Here is a 25598-nt window from a genome sequence, read left to right as displayed (position 1 = left end):
TTTTTTTTTTTTTTTTGGCCACAGACGACATTCCTAAAGTAAAAAAGAAAAAAAAAATAGTCATTCCGGGAGGTGGGTCTAGCCGTCATCCTTCATTTAACAGGAATCACAGTGGTTTGGAACACACATGAAGCCGAAGTTGAGCCAGCAGGTTTAACTTTCTGAGAGCACTTAGGAAGGAGGTTGGGACATCCCACATTTCTTTCCTTCTAGATATCACAAAATCCCGTACGGCGAAAATTGTTGAATTCCGGTTACAGTAGCGAGACCATGACCCCTGGACTTGTTCCGATGCAGGAGAGGTTGCAAAGGTGAATAACCGTAGCCTCTTATGATGTAGCAAGTTGTACAGTAATTCATTGTAATATATTCACTGCATTCACTCCGTACACCCACACGCCAGACTTAGTAACTCCTTCAAATGAGCCGTCAGAAGCTACAAACTGCGGTATTGCGAGTGTGTGTGTGTGTGTGTGTGTGTGTGTGTGTGAAGGGAGGTGAATAGGAGGAAAGTCTCTCTCTCTCTCTCTCTCTCTCTCTCTCTCTCTCTGTCTTTCTCTCTCATTCCGTATTTAGCACGAAAATATTTTGATCACCAACGTGTAGGCTGTTCATCCGTCTATCATCCACCCCAGTATTGCCCATCAGAAGCGTAGGGTCCCATAGCCAGGTTACGCATTCCAGACATTCAAGTGACCAGTTGCTCAACACTGAAAGGCACTACGCGGCAACAAACCTCAATCTGAAATCGATCCATATAGGCTAAATCCGATTGCAGCGCCTGAACTCACTACACCACCCAATGTTTAAAAATCCAACTGAGAGAAGAGGAAAGGCTTGGACGAAAGAGGTTAAGCAAAGTGAAAATTAAGGTTTGAATGAAGCACTACTGTAGTGTTGTATATTTATTTAGTTTTGTACTCGAATAAAATACATGTTTTGGTTATATTTATTGTGCTTTGATTTTAAGTTGTTATTTTTGTATATTTTGCACTGTTTACCTGCGAAAATTTATATTATTTCGTGTCTTTTCAAAATCTTGTGATGTTTTACCAGCTGCATGTTGCCACCGTAGGGTACCTAAATCGAAGTTTCGCATGATCCTTGTCGTGCACATCGGATTCTTTGTTGTGCGATGATCTCAGGTTTTGTACCCACACTGTGTAGCTGTGTGATCCTTGAACCGATAGGAATTAAGCGGCATCTTATTCCTTCAGCATGTACAGGAGTAACTTGCACTGCCTGTTGCTTTTCCTTTCTTGCCTTCCTACCTGTCTACTTGCCTTTCTGGCAACCTTACCTCCCTGCTTACATTTCTTCTTACCTGCCTCCCTTTCTGCCTACCAACCTCCTGACCTACCTATATGTCTAACTCCCAGTCTACCTATTTACCTACCTACTTACCTACCTACATACCTCCACACCTGCCTACCTTCCTGCCTAGCTTCCTACCTACCTACCCAACTGCCTATCTACTTATTTTATGCAAGGAAGAAGGAACCAAAGGCCAGAAGCCTGCAAGATTGTTCCCTCCAAGAAAAAATGCCTACCCAACTCCGTGCCTGCCTCCCTACGTCCCTACCTACTTAAATATTTACCTACCTCCCAGCCGATGTCCTTGCCTACATACCTTCCTCCTTGCTTACCTACCTACCTACCTGCCTACCTACCTCCCTTTTTGCCTACCTGCCTACCTACCTCCCATTTTGCCTACCTGCTTACCTACCTCCCTTTTTGCCTACCTACCTTCCTCCCTGCCTGCCTTTTTCCCTACCTACCTCACTGCCTGCCCCCGCTACCTAAGGCCAGTTTCTAATGCGCTGTACCAGATATGTGATGAGGACATAGGTTACTCCCTTACACCCTTTCCAGTGGTACCAATGTTTGCCTATACTCTTGTAAATAAAGACTCTTCTGTTCATTGTGTGTTCTGATTATATTGACCAGTTTAAGGACGGCATTATGGTCCGGTGGAGAGGATGCGTTTGTCACCTCTGTCGTCAAAATCGGCCCATAATTGCGACTGTTAGAGCGAAGGAATGGACAGAAAACCCTCATCCCGGCTCAAATACGCAATGCCCTCCACCTTGTCTTCGGGAAGGAAAGGTACAAATACTGTCGGTATATGGGTAATAGATAAACGGACAGGTACAGGTAAATATATAGGTAGATAGGTAAATAGATACTAGACAGTTAGATATTCGCTAACTAATGAATACGGCCACCCAAAAGTATATATTAAAAAGGACAACAACAGTGGGAAGAACAAGCAGGCGGTAGGTTCTCAGCAGTCTGGGTGAAGAAAGACCAATTTCACTCAAGCCTCTCAGTGTCTCTTCCGTCTCATCGCTGCCGTCACTGAAGGCTTTGATGACCTTGGGTTGGGTCGGCCTGTGTCGGGGAAGGTCATCGACGAAGACGTGAATCATGATGTTGATGAAGAGGACGAAGATGATGAAGAAGAACCAGATATCGATCAGTTTAATAGCTGCGGTGGAAGGTAGGGATCTTGACATGTTTGCAAATAGGGTATACAAAACTAGGAGTGTGGTTAGCGACATGATAGCTCTTACGTTTAGCGCCTCCAGTCTTATAAATAGCGTAGCCCAGCTCACAACTAGCAACATGGCGGACGGGAGGAAGTTGGAGAAGACGACTATCCCTTGTCGACGATGTAGCTGGAATTGCAGGCTCAGTTGATGGCCACCTGAGGATTCGCCGAACTTGGCAGATTTAACCGTGTACTTGGAAAGCTCTTTCGGTCCGGTATAACTCGCCTCCCCGTCCTCAGTCGACAGCTTGACGTATTCGACAAGCTCCTCAGGCAGCTCGACGTCGATGGAGCAGAGTTGTACGTCGAATGGATAGGCGTAGAGCTCGAAATAGCAGGTTACTCTGGCTGTATAACGTTCACTTAGACTTAGCTGGTTAGACGCCCCGGGGTACACCATGTCTGTTGGGGAGATAGACTGGTAAATAGATAGACTGATAGATGGGTAGATAGATGGATAGATAGAATGATGGACCGATAAACAGACTATATGTAGACTGACTGATTGAGTGTTTGATTCACTGATGGATTGATACACAGAGGTTGAGAGAGCGATGGTACACACACACACACACACACACACACACACACACACACACACACACACACACACACACACACACACAGAAGAATTATGGATTCAGGGAAAGATGTATTCACTGACATGAAAATTTCACTCTGCAAACTCACTCCTTCCCCTCCCTCCTCCTCCCCTCACTCCCTCCTCCTGCCTCCCTCTCCTCTCACTCCCCCCCTTCCTCTCCTCTCCTCTGTCTCTCACTCATTCCCTTTCTCTCCCCTCACTGTCTCCCACTCCCTCCCTTCAGTTGCCCTCCCACTCCCCCTCTTCCCCTCACTCACTCCTCTCCCCTTATTATTCTCCCATTCTGTCTTTCCTCCCCTCTTCCATTCAACCTCTCTCTCTCTCTCTCTCTCTCTCTCTCTCTCTCTCTCTCTCTCTCTCTCTCTCTCTCTCTCTCTCTCTCTCTCTCTCTCTCTCTCTCTCTCTTTCACTGTGTGTGTGTGTGTGTGTGTGTGTGTGTGTGTGTGAGAGAGAGAGAGAGAGAGAGAGAGAATCACTTTAGCTATGTTTGTCGATCTGTCTATTTGTTTCTTCCGTCTTCCTTCCCCTTCCCTCCTTTCCCCTAGCCCTCCTCTACTCCCTCCCCTCTTCTTCACCCTCCCTCCCTCACCTCCTTCCCCCTCCTTCCCCTCCCTCCCCCTTCCTCCTTTCCCTGCCCGACCGACTGTCCCAGCCAGACACGCGTAGGTGAATTAGTAAAGAGATCACCAGCATAGAACAGGCAGAGAAGACGCATGGAACAAAATACAACAGACTTATAAAACTGAGTAAGAAAAAATACTCAGAATAAGTTATGTACGGACATACTAAAACTGGTCACCCCTAGGAATAGACACAAATTTTTGAGGGTCGTTTATGAATCGCCTGTAACTGTAGGATGTGATCACCCAGTGGTCCGCAGTTACGTAGTGTAGTCAGCAGCGATGCAGAAATTTCAGACTTGTTCTGTCATCATTGCATATTTCAGAAATGTGGAAAAATAAATAATCCAGGGACGTGCCCATACCTTGGTGTTCTCAGCTGTTTTAGAAAGTCCTTGGCCTTAATCTCTTTCATCTTTTGACTGTAAGGATCTAATGATAGAGCTAATATGATTCCTAGGTTTACCAATAGCAAAAAATTATAGATAGATAGATAGATAGATAGACAGATAGACAGATATCGGTTATACAATATAACATAGTGTAATCCTCTGGCTGGTGAGATTTTCTTTTCTTTATGAAAATCTTCTAGCGTGATCTTAGATACAGGACCCTTGTGCACCAACAAAGGTGAGAGGGGGTTAATATGGTGATATCTAGTTCCAGTACCTATGGGGTCGGTCAAATAGAGTGTGTTGTACCTATTGTGTCTCTCACTCACCACCCACTCACTCACTCATTGACTGTTCCTTTTTGAAGGATGAAATCTGAGAAAGTACAGCCGTAGCATTAAATGAGCGCCACCCTTTCACTTCCATCGATTTTGCCACACCCACAGAGGAGTGTCTGTTGCGTGTCTGAGGTGCTGTACGTGTGGTGTGTATAAGGGAAGAATCCAAGAGCAAGACATCTTTTGGAATGTGCTGGGGTGGTGGATGCCGGTATCAAAGATGCCTTTCGTCTTGATGTAGTTTATTCTTGCTACAACCAAACGATTTTTCTTTAAACTTAAGCACCTTTGTTAGCGAAGGGATAATGAAGTTTGTATTTAACACCTCCATATAGAAATGTTTCACTTCAGTAATATCGCTCAAAGAAAATATTAAAGGAATGATGCTAGAAATACAAAATTAATGTAAACGTATCAGCAAACACGACAAGAAATTCCATCCCAACACGAACGCTGTCGCATGCACATCCCGCTCACGAAGGACCATTTTTGAGTTATTAATCTGGGGCGTGTGGACTTTTTGACACAGCTCCGAGTGACTCCATACTGAGGCAAAATAAATCAGTACGGTAATAAGGAGGTTTCGAAGCATATTCTTTTGGGCGACTTACTTTTTCATTTTACACCTTAGGAATTTCTTATGTGGTAATTTTTTCGCTCTAATATCGACCTAGTATGCATCAGTAACATAGAAAAGAATACTTGGAGCTAACGCACGGAATAAATCGCCAAGGAAGTGGTGCAATGGCATAACCACAGCCTTTTGTAATTCGAGCTTTAATCAGAAATTTCTTTGGTCGAATTATTTTACTTTGACTCCATAATGAACGATAGGCAGCGCATGAGTTGATATAACGGAACCAAAAACTTAGCATTCTCAACCACAACTAATTCTCAAGAAGGTCTGTGAATATGGGTGAATAAAAAAGGGATAAGAGAATAAAGCTGTATAAGTAGAGTGTAAACAAGAATTCTCATAAACAGAATTACGGTCAAAATGTTTATGAATACCGCCGTGCTAGCTGACTGAGTGGAGATATGAAAATTAATGGGATCAAAATGACTTAGAGACCACTACGGCACCCCGCCCTGACTTTGACCTTGATCCTTGACCTTGACCTTTGATCGATCCACACCAAAGTCGAATCACTTCTTCACACACACACACACACACACACACACACACACACACACACACACACACACACACACACACACACACACACACACACACACACACACACGTGTCGAGTTTCCAGCACGCACGGATGTAATTAAAATCGGCTAAAAATAGTTATAAATTATAATTCAGTTATAATGTGTTAGAATCACAATCAGTAAATTGTAGTTACTGTATGGCTGAGTCGTTTGAATTTCAGTTATAAACAGTCATAATCAGTCAGAATCACTAAAATCAGTTATAATTTAGAAGAACCTGTTATAGTTATAATTATATGTAGAATGAGTTATAATTTGTCAAGTTACAATTGTTATGTTAATTTACAGTCAGTTACAGTAGTCTCTGTTCCGCTTCCATTAGCCCCTGAACTACGAAAGATTGTCATTATGCTGAACAAAACCGCTGAGAGTAGCAAGACAGATACTAACCCCTTGATTGCTGGAGATCTCCCCAAAGCTGAATAAAATCATCTGCTGGTTGCAAGAAAAAAAATACACATAGATGTCATCATACTTAAAAGGGTTATTGAACTCCTGACATCGCATTCGCTTCAATAGGTCTCCCCTAAACTTTATGAAAGCATTAGGTACAGACTGAGCTAAATATCGTTCTAATATTCCACATCTTCTGCTTCTCACCTTCCTCTGTTGGCTAATATTCATAAGCTGAGATGGGTTTGACATGTTTCTCTGTCACTGGGTGATGCTTTGTGATGTAAAGCATTAGGTGGGAAAGGAAGAGCCCTAAGTGTGTAGAAGATGTATTGAAATGGTAGGTGAATTTTTTTCTTGACTGTAGCAGGAAATATTGAATCGTACTGACCTCTATCGACGCTGTTAAAGTGAGGCCGCGTTCCATTGTTTGAGGACTTCACCACCAGACTCTCTCCCAGCAGCCGACTCTGCCCGCCCTCCTGGTTGACCAGTGTGTAACGCGGCTGCCACACCTTCTCCGCGTCTGCCTGGCTCAAGATGGTGCCGTTCTGTTTGAGGCGCAGGTGTCGGAGCCGAAGCCGCCGGTCCGTCCAGGTGAAGGTGAGGCGGAATTCCAGCGTGATGACCATGTTTATGTCATCCACGTCAGCGATCCGGGTTAAAATTATCGACGGGGTGACACTTAGTGCTCCACCGGCCTTACCCGTCGGTGGAAGCTGCCGTTGGAGGTCGTCTATTAATTCTACAACACCACAGTCAACTTCGTCACTTCCATCACCGCAGTCGTAGCGGAAATTACAGCGCAGTTGACTTGGAATGCAGTTGCCGGAGTTGCAGGTGAAGAGGTGATCAGCGCAGGGGGCTAAACTGAGCAAAACTTCATCTCCCTTAGCACGACCACACAAAATGGCCTCCACTCGCCACTGATACTTTCCTATGGGGTAATTCGATTCTGGGACATTGGAAGTTGAGAGCATCGTAGTGTTTGTAAAGCTGTCCACGATCAGCCACTGCCTGGTCTCGTTGTTCCACATTATGACGTAGTTGTAGTAGCCACGGAAGAACGGACGGCCATTTATGTGGTCTTGTACCCTGAATCGCATATGGAAGCTAGTCTCGAAGCAAAGTCCTCTCAGGTAAAGGAAATCTGTGTACTCGAGGTGACAGGCAACACAGCGCTTGTTTGAACACCGGTCCCCATCCCAGAAGCCGTCCGTCTTCATGGAGGCACAAGCGTATGACGAACCGGCGTTGAGTGGCGGGAAATTCAGATAGGTGACTTGGGTGCTGGAATAAAAATCTCTCCACGCCCCGTCTTCCCCCTCGTCCGTGATGCCCAGCCAGAGCTTCCATGAGGCTGTGGGCACGCAAACATCCTCATAAAGCGTGAGTTGCTCCCTTAAACGCTGGTTGTCGTGGGTGGAGGCGGGCACGGACAGACTAGCGTTGAGTCTCCTGCAGAATCTTCGGGACTCCTCGACAGTCCGCTCCTCCGGGAACACCACATTGAGCTGCTGGGGCCTGTGGGTGGGAGGAGGAGGAGAGAAAGACTGAGAATGAAATGGTATGGTAAAATGGGATATGTAAAAACGGCATCTATAGCCTGTTTCTTTTCACCTGACTAAACATCCACTCCCACATCTTCAGTACTAACTTGTGGTTGCATGAAATTCGTCGTCTTAATATGAAGCAGGAAAGAGTCTCCTTGGTCACTAGTCAAACCAACCATTTAGTCTGACTACACCTGACCATCATTTGAACTGAAAGGAGTTAAGATCATTAAATTAGAACAAACCCGCTAAAGGTTCCCCCCCCCCCTCTCGAAGAACAGTTTACGATGAGTAGAAGAATAAGGAGAAGAAACCCGAGAATGAAGTGAAAGAATAAGGGACTATGAGTATGAGGGTCGGATTCCAGGTCCTTAACGCCCCTTCCATAGTGATTTATTTTGCTTATTACACCTCTTCCATGTTATATTATTCCAGTATTGCCATATTCTGCATGAATAACGTACAAAATTGTATTAACCACCCATATCCAAAAATAAATCACTAAGGAAGAGGTGTTAGAGAACTTCCTTAACCAACGAGAATATGAGCCCAGGTGGCATTGTAGACTTCGTGACATCTGTATCTTAGCGATTTATTTTGCATCTCACACCTTTATATTCTTTTGCTTACTGTTCATATCGTCTTAATATTGGCGTAGTGGTGTAATATGTAGAATAAATCCCTGAGGAGGAGGTGATACGAAGGCTCCTGTGCCACTTAGAATACTGTCCTGAGAATGAGGAATGGAGGATCGAAAGCTATGTGGAAAAATAAAATAGGCAGGTAGATAGATAAACAGATAGATAGATAGATAGATAGACATACATACATACATCACACACACACACACACACACACACACACACACACACACACACACACACACACACACACACACATACATACATACATACATTCACGACACATACATACATACATAGTGAGACAAACAGGCAGACAGACAAGTAGATGAAAGAATTAACAGACAGCTAAACAGGCAGAGCAGTTGCATGGCCGGTAGTAATCGAGGTGAGTGAATGAGTTAGGTACAATCAGACAAAAAAGTACCGCACCCCTGAGGCTCGAGGGATGTCAGAATGATCGAGTTCTGCAGACACAGGAATCTATAAACACTGGGTCTCAGAAATGTGGCACCCAATATGTGAAAAGTATTGTGCGATTTCGAGACTTAGTAATTACCAGGGACAATATTTGCACTCGTAATCATAGGGTGCCCCATATATCACAATCCTTCGTCGATGTTACAGAGTGATACGTGCGGTAAGGGGGCCTAGAGTTTTGTAATTGACTGTACACGAGCACCAAAGAGTATGTCGCTGGAGAGAGGCGAAAATATCCTGAATGATCGATATATTCCGTGACGCGCCAAGACAACGGATGCATTACCAGGGGAATATTTTTGTGGCGGAGATAATGACGAGGGAACACAAGAGGCCATCGCTATAATGCACTCTCGCCTGTTTACCAGGGTGGAGAGGAAATATTAGAAATTGTGCATCTTCCATCGCCAGTGAACACATTACCTGGCGCGAAGAATGCACTTATACTGTGAGGTCAAGTGATTCTTTTCCTGGCAGGTAATGTGGAGCGTTTGTACAGATGGAAAATAGTAATAAGGATGATCAGAATGATGTTGATAATAATAATAATAATAATAATAGCAACAACACCATTAACACGACCACTATCACCACCACCACCACCACCACCACGATCACCACCACCAACCACAGCAACAACAATACAAACAACAAGAGTAATTACAGCACCAGCAACACAAACAGTAACAACAACAACAACAACAACTAAACAACAGTAATAATTTTAATAATAATAATAATAATAATAATAATGATGATGATGATGATAACAACAACAGCAACAATAATAATAATAATAATAATAATAAACGCGCAAATTAGTCCACTGAGATAAGAGCCAGGATTCCGGGTGCTTGAAGGGTGAGTGAATGAATATCTAGCCCATTTCACTGAGCATGCTTTTGACAGTCATCCCTCTACAATGGTGTCTCTTTCCTTCCTTTGTGGACATTACCTAACTGCATCCTTAGGTGGGAAGAAGAGGTCTGGGTGATGATGATGATGATGATGGTGGTGGTGGTGGTGGTGGTGGTGAAGTAACAGATATACAAACATTTAAAGAGAGAAGCATAAATGGAATGATATGTGCAGAGCTTGAGAGACAATTAGATAGCTAGACAATAACATTCACATAAAAACTGAGAGAGAGAGAGAGAGAGAGAGAGAGAGAGAGAGAGAGGTGCAAACAGGAGAGCAGGCAGTGGTGTGCATATTTCATGTGAAGCAAATATTGACCTAGGTTTTACTGTGTGTACTGTAACAAGCTGAGGGAATACATGCATACATAAATACATACATATTATATATACACATACACCTACACACCTCTGCACTTTACACACACACACACACACACACACACACACACACAAAAGCAAGTACCCCTCCATATCTTTGAGGGGAGGGAAGGGGAAAGACTAATGATAAGAGAGATATATAATACAGATATGTGATAAACAACGCTTTCCAAAATTTACTTCATTCTATTATGTGGCCTTTGAAATTTCGTCACACCTCTCCCTTGGCGATTTATTCTTGACATTACACCTTAATATCTTCGTTTACTTTACTGATGTGTTGATGTGAATGTACTGGAGAGCATTAGTGTAAGTGCCTTGAGATGGTTTGGCCACATGGAGAGCATGAGAGACTGACTAGAAGAGTGCATACTGTATGTGTATGTGAGGAAGGGGAAGACTGAGGATGAGATGGAGGAATGGGATGGAGTGGTATATGAATGAGGGAAGTGTGAAATGGAGAGAAGACAACCTGATAGCGAAAGAGAGAATGGCATGGAGGCGATTTGTTTGTGGCCATACCTTTTAGGATTAAGGCGTCTGGCGATAGATGGATAGACAGATAGATGTTACTGATGCATAGTATATCAACATCAAGACGAAATCAAATACATGTAAGAGAATGTTAAGGTAATAAGGAAGATAAATCACTAAGGAGGAGATGTTACGAAGCCTCTAATGCCACCTCGAATACGGTAGAAAAGTTCACAAATCAGTGTATTAAAGCAACTATAATAGTTTTTTTTTTTTAATTCTTTTAACCTCCAGATTATTATTATTTTTTTTTTCAGCTCAGAAGCTTTTAAACTGGACAGAGGGGAGTGGAGGGTAGATAATTTTAGTCTTCATCTGTCCCTTCAGCTCGAAGTCTTAGTAGAACACAATCATTAGAGAAAGGAAGAAAAAAAAATGGAAATTACGTCCTGGCAGTAAAGGTATTAATAACACTCAAGCAAACTATTCATCTTCTCGTTTGTTTATAAAGGATCCAACTTGCTTGCATGAGTCTTTCTTGATCACCCAGTGGCGGCTCTTCACACTGCTCGATCTTTAGCAGCCTCTCTATTCAGTCCTCTCACCCTGGGGTCAGGCATTTTGGCCCCGTCCTAGGTCGTTTCCGGTCTGCCTCTTTCAGTTCTACCTTCCACATTCACACTCTCACCCCCCGCACCCAGTTGTCATCCTCCATCCTCTTCACGTTCCCAAACCATTTCATTCTACCCCGTCTCATCACACCAGTGATACATTCAAGTACCGTCCTTCCACAGCTTATCTTTCGCAGTCCTAACCCCCCAGACCTGTCATTCAAGGACGCACTACACATCCGCCTAATCATTATCATCTCTGTACGGTTGAGCCTACGGATTCATTCTTCTCTTCCCAAGTCTCACTGCCAGTTATCGGATTTTTTTTACCATATAATCTAAATCTCCATATGATGATGATGATTGACGATGTATGCTGTTTACGTAATTTGTCTTGTGGGTGTTATATGGGTGTTCTGTGTTACGTGGATGCGACATATGGGTACTTTGTATGTGCTAGGTAGGTGCTGTGTGCTTGTGGTGTGTGTTAGGTTACGCAGGTGATATGTGGGTGTTAAGTGTTATAAGGTTATGTGGGTATGCTCTGTGGGTGTTATGTGAATGCTGTATGCTGTGTTAGTATTATGTGGGTGTTTTTCATGAGCTATGTGAGTTGTGAGAGATATATATGTGTTGTGTGGATGTGCCATGTGGATGTAAGATGGATGATATAAATGTGGCTATGTTTTCTCACATAGATGGGTGTTATGAATATGTTATGTAGGCGCTATGTGGGCTATATTCACTGTGTGGGTGTTGTGTCATGTAGCTCTTATGTAGGTGTTATGTGGTTGCTATAACTATGTGCGTCTTCGTGTCATGTAGGTGTTATGTGAGTGTTATGCATTCCTTGCGTGGGTGTTATGTGCCATGCAAGTGTTATATGAGTGATAAGTTGTGTTATGTAGTTATTTATGTTACCTCACCTCAGTTATTACAGGTTCACTATAAGAATGATATATACTGTATACTTTGTGTGTTACTGAAGGGAAAAAGCGTGATTATAACTCTCCTAATTACTGTTTAGGGATAATTCTCTCTCTCTCTCTCTCTCTCTCTCTCTCTCTCTCTCTCTCTCTCTCTCTCTCTCTCTGTTTTGTTTATATATTTGTCCGTGTCTGTCAGTCTGTTTCTGGCACCAGCGGAGAATCACCATAAAATATAAAAAAAAAGTAAAATAAGAGAGAGAGAGAGAAACTTTGCTGCCACTTCATGCCCCCTTATACCACGCCCAGTCCTCCACTTCAACCCCCAATCCGTAATACCTCCTCCTTAGCGATTTATTCTAAACATTAAAAGAGTATATCCTCTAGCATTTTTTTTATTTTTCATCAGAACAGAGGAAGGAAAAACAAATTAAACAGAAAATCCATACGTCATATTACAGGTGTCCTTCATCAAATAATAATAATAATAATAATGATCTAAAGGTTGGACTTGAGCTGTTACAGGTTGAAGTCTGGGGTGGAATTAGTCAGAGAAAATTAGTTTCAAAGAGAAGAAGTATTCCAACGGTACGTACTAGAAATGTATAAATAACGAAGATCATATGGAGGTTTAACAGTCATACTAAATCGCCAAGGAAAAGTTGCAACGAAGTCTCCTACGGCATCTCGAATACGGTCATGAGTAAATAAGAAAAACTAGAGCGTGTTCACTTTAACTTTGATGGGGATTTTCGTCCTTATTTGCAGCTTATTTAACGTAACCCTATGTCCAAGGAAGACAATACTACGACAATACGTCCTTTCCACAGCACTTCTTCATGACTAGCATAAGACAATACCACGACTGTACATCCTTCCCACAGCACTTCTTCATGACTAGCATCATATTCCAGTGTTAATATCTCGCTATAAGTTGGCATTCAAGATAGAGGGATGGCAGGTTTAGACGAAATTTAATGTTAATCTCTTTGCTCTAACTCAGCATTCGAGAGAGAGAGAGAGAGAGAGAGAGAGAGAGAGAGAGAGAGAGAGAGAGAGAGATGACTGGCTTAGATGAAATTTAATGTTAATCTCTTTGCTATAACTCAGCATTCAGGAAGGACGGAAGGCAATTTGAGGTCAGCTTTTCTCCCCGTTGGTACCTGCACAGTGATTCCAGGGCCGCCCATGTCTCCTTCACCCCCACCAGCTCCATCTCTGCAGTGTCTGAGGAGAAGATGTTTCCCCTTCCAGTCCCTTCACACCCCGCCATGCCAGCCACTTCAGCCTCTGTCAGCACTCGGTCCCATAGCGATAGTTGGGTCAGGTCGCCTCGGAATATCTGTTTGGGGAGAAAATCTTCCTTAAATCTTGCAGGTACGAGCTAGAGGATGGGGTGGAGAGGTATTTGAGTAAAGGAGATGTGAGCTGGAGGGAGGGAAGCGTGATGGAGGCGATTTGTTTGTGGCCACCAGATGTCTGAGTAAAGATATATTGATAATTAGGTGAAATGAAATCTCATCTACCTTAACCACGTAAAATCTGTTGGTAAATCTGTATGCAAATTAAACTAGCTTGACCTAACAACCTAATTCAGGCTAAACTTGACCTAAATTAACCTAATTTAACCTAACCTGACCTAATATAACCTATCTTAACTTAGCCTAGCCTCCCTTTATACCTAACCTGGCCCATCCTAACCTAATCTAGCCTGAAATAAACCTAACCTGACCTAACACAGTACCTTCCGTCAGCACTCAGCCCCACAGCGATAGTTGGGTTTGGTCGCCTTGGAAGATGTGTTGCGGGAAAAAAAACTTATTCTAGGAGAAGGATGGTACTCAGAATGCTCAAAAAATTCTGCAGGTGGCCCCGGGATCCTACTTTCCTGTTTATATGAGACAAACTGGGAGCGGATGATGATGATGATGTTGATGATGATGATGATGATGATGATGATGAGGAGGAGGAGAACGGTGGTGGTGTTTATGATGATGATGATAATGGTGATGGTGAGGGTAACGATGATGATGATCATGTTAATGATGATGGTGATGACGATGGTGATGTTGAGGAAGAGGACGGTTATGATGATGATGACTGATGATGATGATGATGATGATGACGACTGATGATGATGATGATGATGATGATGACTGATGATGATGATGATGATAATGATGATGATGATGATGATGATGATGATGATGATGATGACTGATGATGATGATGATGATGATGATGATGATGATGTCGATGTCCCCTGTTGCTCATCGTACCCCATCCCTCGTCTACCCTCCCTTCCGTGTACTGTACGGCAAAGGAAAAACTGCGTCTCCTCCCTCCCTCACCTGCCCTAATGACCTTCGGGCGATCGATTGGCAAATTTCTATCGCTTCTTCGACTTTCTCCTTCCCATCTCCCTCCCTTACCTCCTCCTCCTCCTCCTCCTCCTCCTCCTCCTCCTCCTCCTCCTCCTCCTCCTTTCCGTTTCTTCTTCTTTCTCCTCTTTCTTGTCCTCTAATCTTCTTCCTCTCTCTCTCTCTCTCTCTCTCTCTCTCTCTCTCTCTCTCTCTCTCTCTCTCTCTCTCTCTCTCTCTCTCTCTCTCTCTCTCTCTCTCTCTCTCTCTCTCTCTCTCTCTCACTCTCTCTCTATTCACCTGGTGTTTGTCAAAGCCGCCACCCAGTCTGTCCTGCTCCTGTCCCACCACCAGCGTCCCGTTCATCAGCACAGGCCACGACCCCACCAGCTGCCTCCAGAACACCTCCTGCGGGCGAGAAACAGGTGTGGGTGTGGGGGAGTGGGAGGGGGGTACGTTTCGAAATGCAAACACGAATTTTTTAGGCCGTAAACATGCAGTACAGCTCCCTTCAAAAGTAAACCCAACTCAAAACAATGCCTTTAAGTTTACAGTGTATTGAAGTACCTGCATTTATGGACACGCTGCATTGAATAGACTGGAGGTCGTAGGTAGTAGGAGAGACAGACACTTAGGCAGACAGTACCATAATTATCTGACCAGCTGCATACATGAAAGATCGAGAGTATAATATATTCGCTGTTGCGTCAGGAGTAGGAGTGTCGAGGTGGGTGGGTGTAGTTAGACGCGTGCTCCGTGCCTTTTGCAGTGCTGGAGCATTACAAGCAGAGTTTGGATGAACAGTGAGTGTAGTCGGCTTGATTTCGTCTGATAAAACTGGGCCACTCATACGGTGTAAATGCTAAATCGTGCTTGCAAATTTTGGCCTTCTGTGGGAGGAAGCACTGAATCCCTTTTATATCTCGTTAAATGAATCTTGCACAAACTGAGCGCTGAGAAGTGTTAATGATCTTTGCCTCGTTAGAGTGGACAGGACGTAGAATAGTAGCAGTAGAAGAGAGAGAGTGAGATGCAGCAGTGTAGCGAAGAGGAAGAGGCTGAATGAAGTCAGGGAGAGGAAAACTAATGAGACCAAAAAAAAAAAAAGTTGACTCCACCCTGTTTAGAAGAGCCACTCTCCACACGGACGAATAAGGGTACTGTACAAAACTGAGATGTGAGTGGGTTTTAAAATGGTAGAGTCGGATCAGCACACCTAACCTTCGTGAAGCCGTTTTTGCGAGAGAAGCAATGCGATCTTTCCGGAATGGTTCAAGAGAGAGAGAGAGAGAGAGAGAGAGAGACTTAATTGAGTATGCTGAGTTACAGGTAAGAGATAAGGAGTCCAGTTTTTCAGGCATTCTAAGTTACTAGACTTTCTGCCCCAGTTACACACACACACACACACACACACACACACACACACACACACACACACACATTATCTCACCCTGCCCTCCTCCCAGTACATAGAACAAGCTGTAGATGCAAAGACAGACATGCTTTCACAACCCCCATCTCAAAGTACAAGAGAGACAGCCTTCAGTTGCTTGACAGGGCAGTTCAGGGCTAAGTTAGATAAAATTCTGTTACGTTCAGCTTAGATTGTTTCCTCATTTCCTTTAAAATTTCCTAGCCTGTCCTTTTTCCCTCGGGTTGGGTGTACTTCCTTTTCAGTGCCTATGCTGTGGGTGGGAAACGTGGGTGGGGAAAGCCTTTATCTTTACAATATCTTTCTCTCATTGTCAGACTAGCAATATGGATCTGTCAGTTTCTTTCATGGTACTTCCTCGGTATGATTCGTAAGACCTTTTGAGATATTACTTATCTTTGCACCTCCTTGTAACTCTCTCTCTCTGTCTATATCTATCTCTCTATCTGTCTATCTGTATGTATGTATATCTATCTATCTATCTATCTATCTATCTATCTATCTATCTACCACCCACCTTGCCATCCCAGTATGCAGTATATGTGGTGGAGGCAAACACATGACAGACGTGCATCCACCTTTCCGGATACACCTCCCAGTGGGGCAGTCCGGCTTGCTCCTTGTTATCAAACCACGAATCGAAGTACTGCCCTGTGTTGCCTGTGGGATTAGGGTAAGCTGGATAAGGTTAGCTTGGATTAGGTCAGAGTGAGTTGGATTTAGCTGAATATGGGTGGATTAGAGTAAGTTAGGTCAGGTCAGGTTAGGTTGGATTAGTTTTGGTAGGGTTAGGTTAAATTAGGTTAAGTTAGATTAAGGTAGACTAGGTTAGGCAATACTGAACTGAATTAGGTTTGGCTGGAGTGGACCGAGTTTCATTGGGTTACGTTGGAGTGAGTTGATTTGGTTAGATTAGACTCGCTTGCGTTTGGTCAAATTTGTGTGTCAGGTTAGGCTAAGTTAGATATATATTGAGCTAGAGTAAGTTGAATTAAGTTAGGTTTAGGTAGGTTTAGGTTGGCTTAGGCTGGGTTAAGTTGGGTTGCCTTGTTTTGCTCTGATAATCAAGCCACGAGTGTTACCTGTGGGTGGGATTAGGTTAGGTTAGGGTAGGGTAAATTGAACTAGAGTTGGTTAGAAAAGATTAGGTAGTGTAGTGGCGTAGAAAGCTTCGTAGCATCTGTTCCTTGGCGCTTTATTTAATCATACCTTAATAATTGCGTTTATGTTATTCGTCTCTTTTTAATATCAGTGACATTTAAGAGGATAGTGACGTGTAGCTTAATCATCATCATCATCATCATCATCATCATCCAGTCAGTCATCCAATCAATCATCATCATTATCACCATCATCATCATCATCATCATCATCATCATCATCATCATCATCATCATCACCACCACCACCCAGTCATTCATCCAATCAGTCATCATCATTATCACCGTCATCGTCCATCATCATCATCATCATCATCATCATCATCAGTCATCCATCATTCACTATCCACCATCGACGCTTTGCCCCCTCCAGGGAATACATGAACTGAGAATGACCATAACAAATCCGCTCCAGTTCCTCTCACACTCTATCAATCACTCCTCTCTCTCATCAGTAATCAACTCCACTCTTTTTCCATATCACGTATTGTTTTCCTTTACCGATATTGCCCTTAATCTCACATTCGCACACTTTCTTCGGCACTCTAAGGGCGTTCTTTATAGATGTCCATACCATCTATATGTAATCCATTTTATTCGTTCTGTAATTCCACACAGCTCTCTCCTATCGTTCTTTCTTCTGCTCCATAACACCCTTAAATATCTTTATTGTTTACACCTTCTGCCTGCAGTTGTTGTAAGAAAGGCCATTTCAACATGTTGCATCCTAGAAAGCTCCCTGTCACGCACTGCCCAGGTCATGCTACCCACCCTCTCGTAGGAATCCTGCCATGCACTTTCCGTGGTATGTTCAATAAACTAATCCCTCTGCTTCTTAACCTCTTTCTTACTATCCTTACTGTCTTTTCTTTAATACAGTGGAAGAGTTACAGCCTCCAGCCTTCTTGAACTATTCTCATATCTCATGCCAATCCCTACATACTGCTTTATGCTGACAACAGCCTTACCACATTGCTTATTATTTCTTTACTAATGTCATCTGCTCATGATGCCTTTTGTGGCCTCAACTTATTATTATTATTACCGTATTGTATCATCCTCACCTTGTAACAAACTACCATCCACATTCCAAATTTTACCTTCCCCTCAACCCTCCCTCTACATTCAGTCCTCTGGCTTCCTTCGCTGCCTTAGAGTATTTCATTATATTATTTTTGTGTGCTGATCACTTATCTTTCTCTCATACTCATCATCCACATCATCCACCCGTTTTCTAGCTTTCTCTCTCCCCCCCCCCTCTCTCTCTCTCTCTCTCTCTCTCTCTCTCTCTCTTTAACAATTTTCCATGCCTCCTTTTTCTCAATAAAGGCATCACTAGTATCGTTGTTAAACCATCCTTTTCCCTTTTTCACTTTTCTTCTAGCCACATAATGCTTCAGTTGCTTCTGTCAAATCCTCCTTCACAACTTTCCCCGTCCACGCTTACTCTTTATCTTCATTTACATCCACACTCTAATTCTCCTCTCTTTGTTTCAACTGCCACCTGTACATTTCAGCAGTTTCATTTTAATGCATCCATCTATGGTGGAGGAGGCATGAAGTGATTGGTCTGTCCGTCCGTGCTTGCGTGCGTGTGAGCGAGTGTGCGTCCGTAACACTTTTCTGGGCGAGATATCTCCTGAACCTGTTGACGGATTTCCACCAAACTTTCTTTGTGTGTGAACTGAGTAGGTCAGCTAGGTCAAGGGGTCAAAGGTCAAGGTCATATAGGGCCGGCATAGTTTATCTTTAGACCCATTTCAACCCACAATGAACCCGCTCTAGTATTGTCTTATTCTGGTACTAAGTGACGGGAAATAAGCTGTGTAGGGACGAAAATATCCGCTTAATTAAAATTAATGGTCATTAGATTCTTCTCCCCAACCCAAAACTCCATCACGTGATGAATATGGTTCACACACACCACGTACAACCGACTTTGAATTTCTCTGTTCTTTCACAAAACCAGCACTCTTTTCCTATATCATTCACCCCACTCCCACCAAAACCTGCCGCTCTCAATACAGACTCTCCTCAGTTCATCTGGATGACATTTTTACAACTTGTCAGCTTTTTTCCATCTCCTTCCCCGCGAAACATTGGCTGGGGAAGGCCCGATGAGGCCGTTAAGCTAAAAACGAATGCAGTACAGAAAAAGAAAGAAAGAAAAACTAGATAAAAGAAAAAGTAAAAAATGCTGGTAAGGAAACTTTGATAACAAGAACGTTTTCGCATACGCACGCCCTCCCGTTTCAGCCTAATTAAATAAGAGCAAATAAAAAATACAGGAAGGTGCACCAACAATCTTAACTTCGAAGGTGGGGTAGAACTTGCTGCCCTCGTTCTATTAAGGAAGCCAACCGAGGTGCTATTGAAATATGGCCTTTCCAAATACGATATGAATCCAGGGCAGTGGCACCTCAACGTCTTTGCTTACGGTACTCCCACTGTGCAAAAGCAGAATAAATTGCTAAAGAAGAGGTGTTAGGAACTCTCCAACAAGCCGCTTAGAGTTCGATCCTTAGCCTCCTTCTTTTAGTTTCCTTCGCAAAATCGAATCACATATTCCCTCTCAAAAAGCCAGGAAAGACCATTCATTGACGGTCTTGCGTGAAAACAGTGAATTAGTAAGCTTGGCGCTGTGAATAAGTGTGGGGTTTGGGTGTGGTGTGATTGAGTGGTTTTGTGTGAAAGCTGGGATCGATAGGAGAGAGAGAGAGAGAGAGAGAGAATGTGTGTGTGTGTGTGTGTGTGTGTGTGTGTGTGTGTGTGTGTGTGTGTGTGTGTGTGTGTGTGTAAAAATGTCTGTATGCCTGTAATCTTTTAGTTTTGTGTGCGTGACAGATAGACAGAGACTGAGATGAGCACATTGCGTGACACAGTAATAAAAAAAAAAAAAGAATACAATACTCGAATCAATTTCTACCAAATGATGATAAATGTGAATTCCAGCCCTTATGATGAGGAAAATTTGTGAAAACGTTCGATTATTGAATTTAGGTATCCCTCTGTCTGTCTGTCGCTACAACTGCCGTCCTTCATGCCATCCCAAGCCACTCTCCTGCATAGAATCGTATTACTCAGTCCCTCATGTCTCTCCCAATCTGTTTTCCCCAGTGCCTACCTCCAGTCCTTTCAATGCAGTATCTGTCTAGGCTTCACGAAATAAGCGAATCCTGTATTTAGGTTTTTTGTTCAACTCTTTATCTGGAAGGTGCAGGTTTGAAAGTTCTAAAGTTTCGTGCCTTTCGCATAAAAAAGCCAGTCGTTCATACCATTCCTTGCCACACTCCTGCATGCACTCCTCAACGGCAGTCCTTCACTCGAGGCCACATTATTAGTTAGCTTTTGAGGTACTGTAACACCTCTTCCTCAGCGATTTACTCTTCACACATCATCTCAGTATCGTCTTGTGCCGGAATGTTATTGATGCAGCCAGTGTCGACATTGATACGACATAAATAACACATAAGAAAGAGGTACAAGGAAGCCTACTGTGCTTAGAATACAATCTTCATCTCATCCTGTTCTACCTTCCCACATACGACATCACAATCACATCCTTCCGGTACTTTCTCGGTCTCCTCCTCCTCCTCCCCCTCCTCCTCCTCCTCCTATTTATGTCTTTATTTAAACGTCCTAAGCTTTAATTAAGGACATATTTGGCATGGGTAATGGCTGTGACAGAAGGTTAGTACGCAATCACCTGTTTCGTAAATTACATTTCGTTAAAAATGGCATTTCCTTAGACTCTCTCTCTCTCTCTCTCTCTCTCTCTCTCTCTCTCTCTCTCTCTCTCTCTCTCTCTCTCTCTCTCTCTCTCTCCACACACACACACACACACACACCTTTTCTCACACACATTACACAAACACTACATCATTCCCCGATTCTCCACACACACACACACACACACACACACACACACACACACACACACACACACACACACACACACACACACACACACACACACACACACACACACATTACACAAACACTACATCATTCCCCGATTCTCCACACACACACACACACACACACACACACACACACACACACACACACACACACACACACACACTACATCATTCCCCGATTCTCCGCCGTTTGCATCTTTAAAGGGAGACCACTTTAGGAAGCAATCAATGCATTTTTAGGGCTCATGTAGGATAGTGAATCGCAAGAGTTGGTCTGCAGCATTGAACGGGCAACTGAAGACGCTGGATATTGGATTTTGCGTGTGTGTGTGTGTGTGTGTGTGTCTGCGTCTCTCTGTATTTTGTAGTAAGTCTGTGTATGGAATGTCTGTATGTATGTAGTTGCTTATGTCTGGTTGTATGTATGTAGTCATGTATATTTGTGTGTATGTAACTGGTATGCTTTACATTTACAGCCCAAGACGTCTATCCTTACCTGACAAAAGAAAAGTTAGACAAGGAAGCACATTCTCTCTCTCTCTCTCTCTCTCTCTCTCTCTCTCTCTCTCACCGAAGTAGAACGGGTCAGCATTGTCGTCGTTGGCTTTGTAGGAGAGGTGGACATCAAACCCCTTGGAGAACACCTCAAATCTGGAAGTGAGAGAGAGGGGGGGGTTAGGAGGGGTTTTAGAGAGAGAGAGAGAGAGAGAGAGAAAGAGAGACAGACAGGCAGACAGAAAGACATACAGACAGAGAGAGAGAGAAGTGAGAATCGGGGGGAGGGGTTGAGATGGAGGGGTAGGAGGCTAAGAAGTAGGGGACAGGGGTTAGGAAGAGTTAGGTAAAGGGGAGTGGGGTTAGGGAGTTGGGAGAGAGGTTAGTCTGTGAGGGGTTAGACTGGATTAGGCTAAGTGAGGTTAGGAGGGGTTATAAAGGGATAGAATTGGTTATCATCATGGTCGTGAGAAAAGTCACTTAAACAGCACTTACTTCTTATTCATAAACTTTCCAACAATGTGCGTAGATCTGCTTTAGCTGTAATAGTCACCAGAATAAGACAATATCGGTTCCCTCTGTGGTACAGGCGTGGACACCCAGCCATATTGCTATTACTCTAACCCGGCCTAAAACTGCCACCTCTCCATCTTGAATACTGAGTCGTAAAAATAGATTAGCCCTAAACTATGATCCAGTTACGAAGTAGTGCTGTGAAGAGGATGTACTGTACTCCACTGACTGAGGTAAAATACTATAAGCTGCAAAATAACGAAAATCTGAGCCAGGTCACCGTAGAAAGAGTATACCTGTCTCCTAGCGTTCTCTCTCACTTCATCACCGTAGGATAAACCCTTCACACTGCAGAACTTACATATATCATCAGTAAACCCCGTTCTGTATAAGACAGTTTTCTTATTCAGTAAAATCGTCTCGTGGCAGCAGGAATACACTAACATACACGTCACCCGGATTCAAGGGATTAAATGATTCACAACGCGGGTTCGATACAGTACCGGTTTATTGTTCCGGACCCACTTCCGTATTTCTTTCACCACAGGCAACATTTTTTTCTTTTTTCTTTTTTTTTATACAATATTTTCTTCTTCATTTTACAGTTTCTAGTCTCATCATTTTTGGGTTGAACTGATTTTTTTTTTTATTAAGGTTACCCCTTGTTAATTTTCTCTCTGTAAAGGAAATGAAAACGTAAGGAAGAGAGGAAGGAGAGAGAATAGTGTATTTGATATTTCTCTGTACCCTTCTCCAAATAAAGAAACTGTGTGTGTTCAGTGCTCTCTCTCTCTCTCTCTCTCTCTCTCTCTCTCTCTCTCTCTCTCTCTCTCTCTCTCTCTCTCTCGTAAAAAAAAAAATGTAAGAAAAAAAGTTGTAAACATAGTGGGTCTTGCATCATAAAACGCCTTTAAATCCTCCTAAATAAATGAACGTCTGCTCTCTCTCTCTCTCTCTCTCTCTCTCTCTCTCTCTCTCTCTCTCTCTCTCTCTCTCTCTCTCTCTCTCTCTCTCTCACTTTTTTATTTTTGTGATTTTCTTTTATACAGTTTATTAGGGTACATTTCGTTCGGTATACTCATATGTCTGAGTACGTGTGTGTGTGTGTGTGTGTGTGTGTGTGTGTGTGTGTGTGTGTGTGTGTGAGGAAGGTACTAATATTAGCAATAATAACAACATAAATAACAAGGACAACGAGCTGCTGCTATTATTATTATTATTATTATTATTATTATGAGATGGAGGGATGGGGTGGAGAGGTATATGAGAGAGGGGGGTGTGAGTTGGGAGCAGGGCAGTGAAATGGCGGGGGACAGGGCGACGTGGAAGCCATTTGTTTGTGGCCACCCCGAACGGGATTGAGGCGTCTGGCAATAGATAGATAGATGGATAGATAGATAGATTATTATTATCATCTCATCGTCATCGCCACCGCCATCATCTTCCATCATTTATTTATTTATTATTTACTGTTATAGACGCCTGGTGATTTAGTGGTTTTATGACACCATTTGAACTGATGGCTATACCTATTGCACTTTCTGCTTCGAAGCTCCAAATGGCTACTGGAGATGCTTCTTTGTCAGTTGCTCCAAACCCATTCCAGTTTTTCTTTTTTCATGAGGCCACTATCAGGGTGGGGAATAAGAGACTGACTAGAAGAGTATATGTGGATGAGGTGGATGAGGAGAGGGGGTGGAGATCAAGGATGAGATGGAGGCATGGGGTGTAGAGGTATATGAGAGAGGGGTATGAGTTGGAGGGGGAGCAGCTAAATAATGGAGGACAGGGCAACGTGGAGGCGAATTATTTGTGGTCACCCCCTGTAGCAACAGATAGATAGATAGACAGATAGAAAGATTGATAGATAGATTGGTAGATTTGTTCATTCCACTTAAAAGACACCTGATCTAATGAATTATTTTTTCAACCCGATAACATCATAAATTACCTTATTACTGCGCGTGTCAGGTAATTGCACTGACCTTGGGAAAGACTGTTTGTTGTGAATGTGTTAATGAAGACTATATGTAACTTCACTTCGAAAATTCTCCCGTAAGCTATATGACATCATTTAGATAGGGAAACAACCTAATGCACTATAATCCTGCGTGTGTGTGTGTGTGTGTGTGTGTGTGTGTGTGTGTGTGTGTGTGTGTGTGTGTGTGTGTGTGTGTGAGAGAGAGAGAGACAGACAGACAGACAGACAGACAGACAGACAGAGACAGAGAAGCACAGCCAAAACTGAAAAGAGGAATTTGATTAAACTTGGCAGGATGGCTGGAATTGGGTCCCAGATGGGCGACTTTCTATTTCACACGGATTTAAATTATCTGAAGGGATGTTTTGGCCCCTAATAATCGTCCCCATTGGTGTTACATTTCGCGTACTCGGGAAATGCTGCAGGACATTTCCGTAGAGTTTCATGAACCTCTTAAGCGAAGCAAGTTTCAGAAACAGCTCTCATTTGGACAGGGGCTGAAGGCGCTTGTAATATTTTAAAGCTGGGCATAGGACTGAGTTTGTTAATGAAGGATATATCTAAATCGATCGGTTGGAAAAGTCTCCCCTAAACTAAAGAAAACAGTCTGAAGATAAAATGAACTAAAGAATAATTCACAAGATGAAAGAGGCTAAGTTTTATGATGATGATAAGATCTTGGGTAAGGCTTGGTCAGTCAGTCACACCCTAAGGAATATCACCCCAAGGGAACTTCAATAACGAATGGTGCTTCACTGTAGCTCCCTAAAGATTTTTCATATGCATCTTTGCGGTACTTCATTCGAGGCATACAGTGCTTCAGTTTAGCGAAAATCCACGTATCCACGAATCAGTTTAGTTTTTTTATCCTCTCTCTCTCTCTCTCTCTCTCTTTCTCTCTCTCTCTCTATGTTTATCTATCTATCTATTTATCTGTGTCTGTCTGTCTATCTGTCATATTCAAATTAGGATAGACATTTCGTAGTAAAAAGACAAATAAATAATAAATCACCATCCATCCATCTCCCAGTCCAGTATTTCCCTATCAGGAGCATAGGAACCCGGGGCTAGGCTACTCAGTGCAGACATTTAAGACGAGTCACTAGTTATTCTTCCCTGAGCAGCATTACGTGGGGAAGAAACCCAAGTCATCCCTAACTATTAAATATTTGAGTCACATCTGATGGAGCACCTAAAATCACTAATCCACCAGGCGTCAAACCTCTCCTAGGCCTGTGTTCTCGTCGGGTAAGGAGTCTTCCTAGCACCTCTTCCTTAGCGATTTATTTTTGAATAGAGTCGGTTAATATTCCTTAGTATGCCGAGTATGGCGATAGAGGGAGGATTTATGGAATACAGAACAGGACAGTAAAGTGTAAAGAAACAAATAAATCTCACAGGAAATGGTGTTAGGGAGCTTCTTTTACCTACAAGAATACAAGCACTAGTCTCTTAGGATGACGAAAAATGTCCAGCGGAAAAATGAACAAAATATAGGAGCCGAAATCGTAGGGAGAATGTTGACAGAAAAATGGTAAACAAAGACCCAGCCAAATTACCTAAAATTGCCAGGATACACGATGACGCAGAATGATGAAACAGAATGATACTTGGTTCAGGGAATATGAATAAGGCAAG

The 25598-nt window shown here is 43.1% G+C and overlaps 1 protein-coding gene across 1 annotated transcript in view; it reads right to left on the bottom strand.

Annotated features, from left to right (window-relative positions):
- Positions 1 to 2204: 2204 nt before the first annotated feature.
- LOC145404479 (uncharacterized) overlaps positions 2205 to 25598 on the bottom strand; it is a 30192-nt gene continuing 6798 nt past the window's right edge. Inside the window, exons 3-8 of the mRNA XM_080276015.1 lie at positions 21543 to 21622; positions 16409 to 16551; positions 14760 to 14867; positions 13263 to 13441; positions 6508 to 7640; positions 2205 to 2953 (exon numbers count right to left, since the gene is read on the bottom strand). Of these exons, the coding sequence (XP_080132141.1) occupies positions 2205 to 2953; positions 6508 to 7640; positions 13263 to 13441; positions 14760 to 14867; positions 16409 to 16551; positions 21543 to 21622 (2392 nt within the window). The remainder of the gene's footprint in view (positions 2954 to 6507; positions 7641 to 13262; positions 13442 to 14759; positions 14868 to 16408; positions 16552 to 21542; positions 21623 to 25598) is intronic.

The sequence above is a fragment of the Coenobita brevimanus genome, chromosome 63, assembly GCF_032717465.1.
Source record: "Coenobita brevimanus isolate Jiangsu-jjx chromosome 63, ASM3271746v2, whole genome shotgun sequence".
Lineage (NCBI taxonomy): Eukaryota > Metazoa > Arthropoda > Malacostraca > Decapoda > Coenobitidae > Coenobita > Coenobita brevimanus.
The sequence above is the reverse complement of the archived record's forward strand: the minus strand, read 5'-3'. Positions and strand labels throughout refer to the sequence as shown.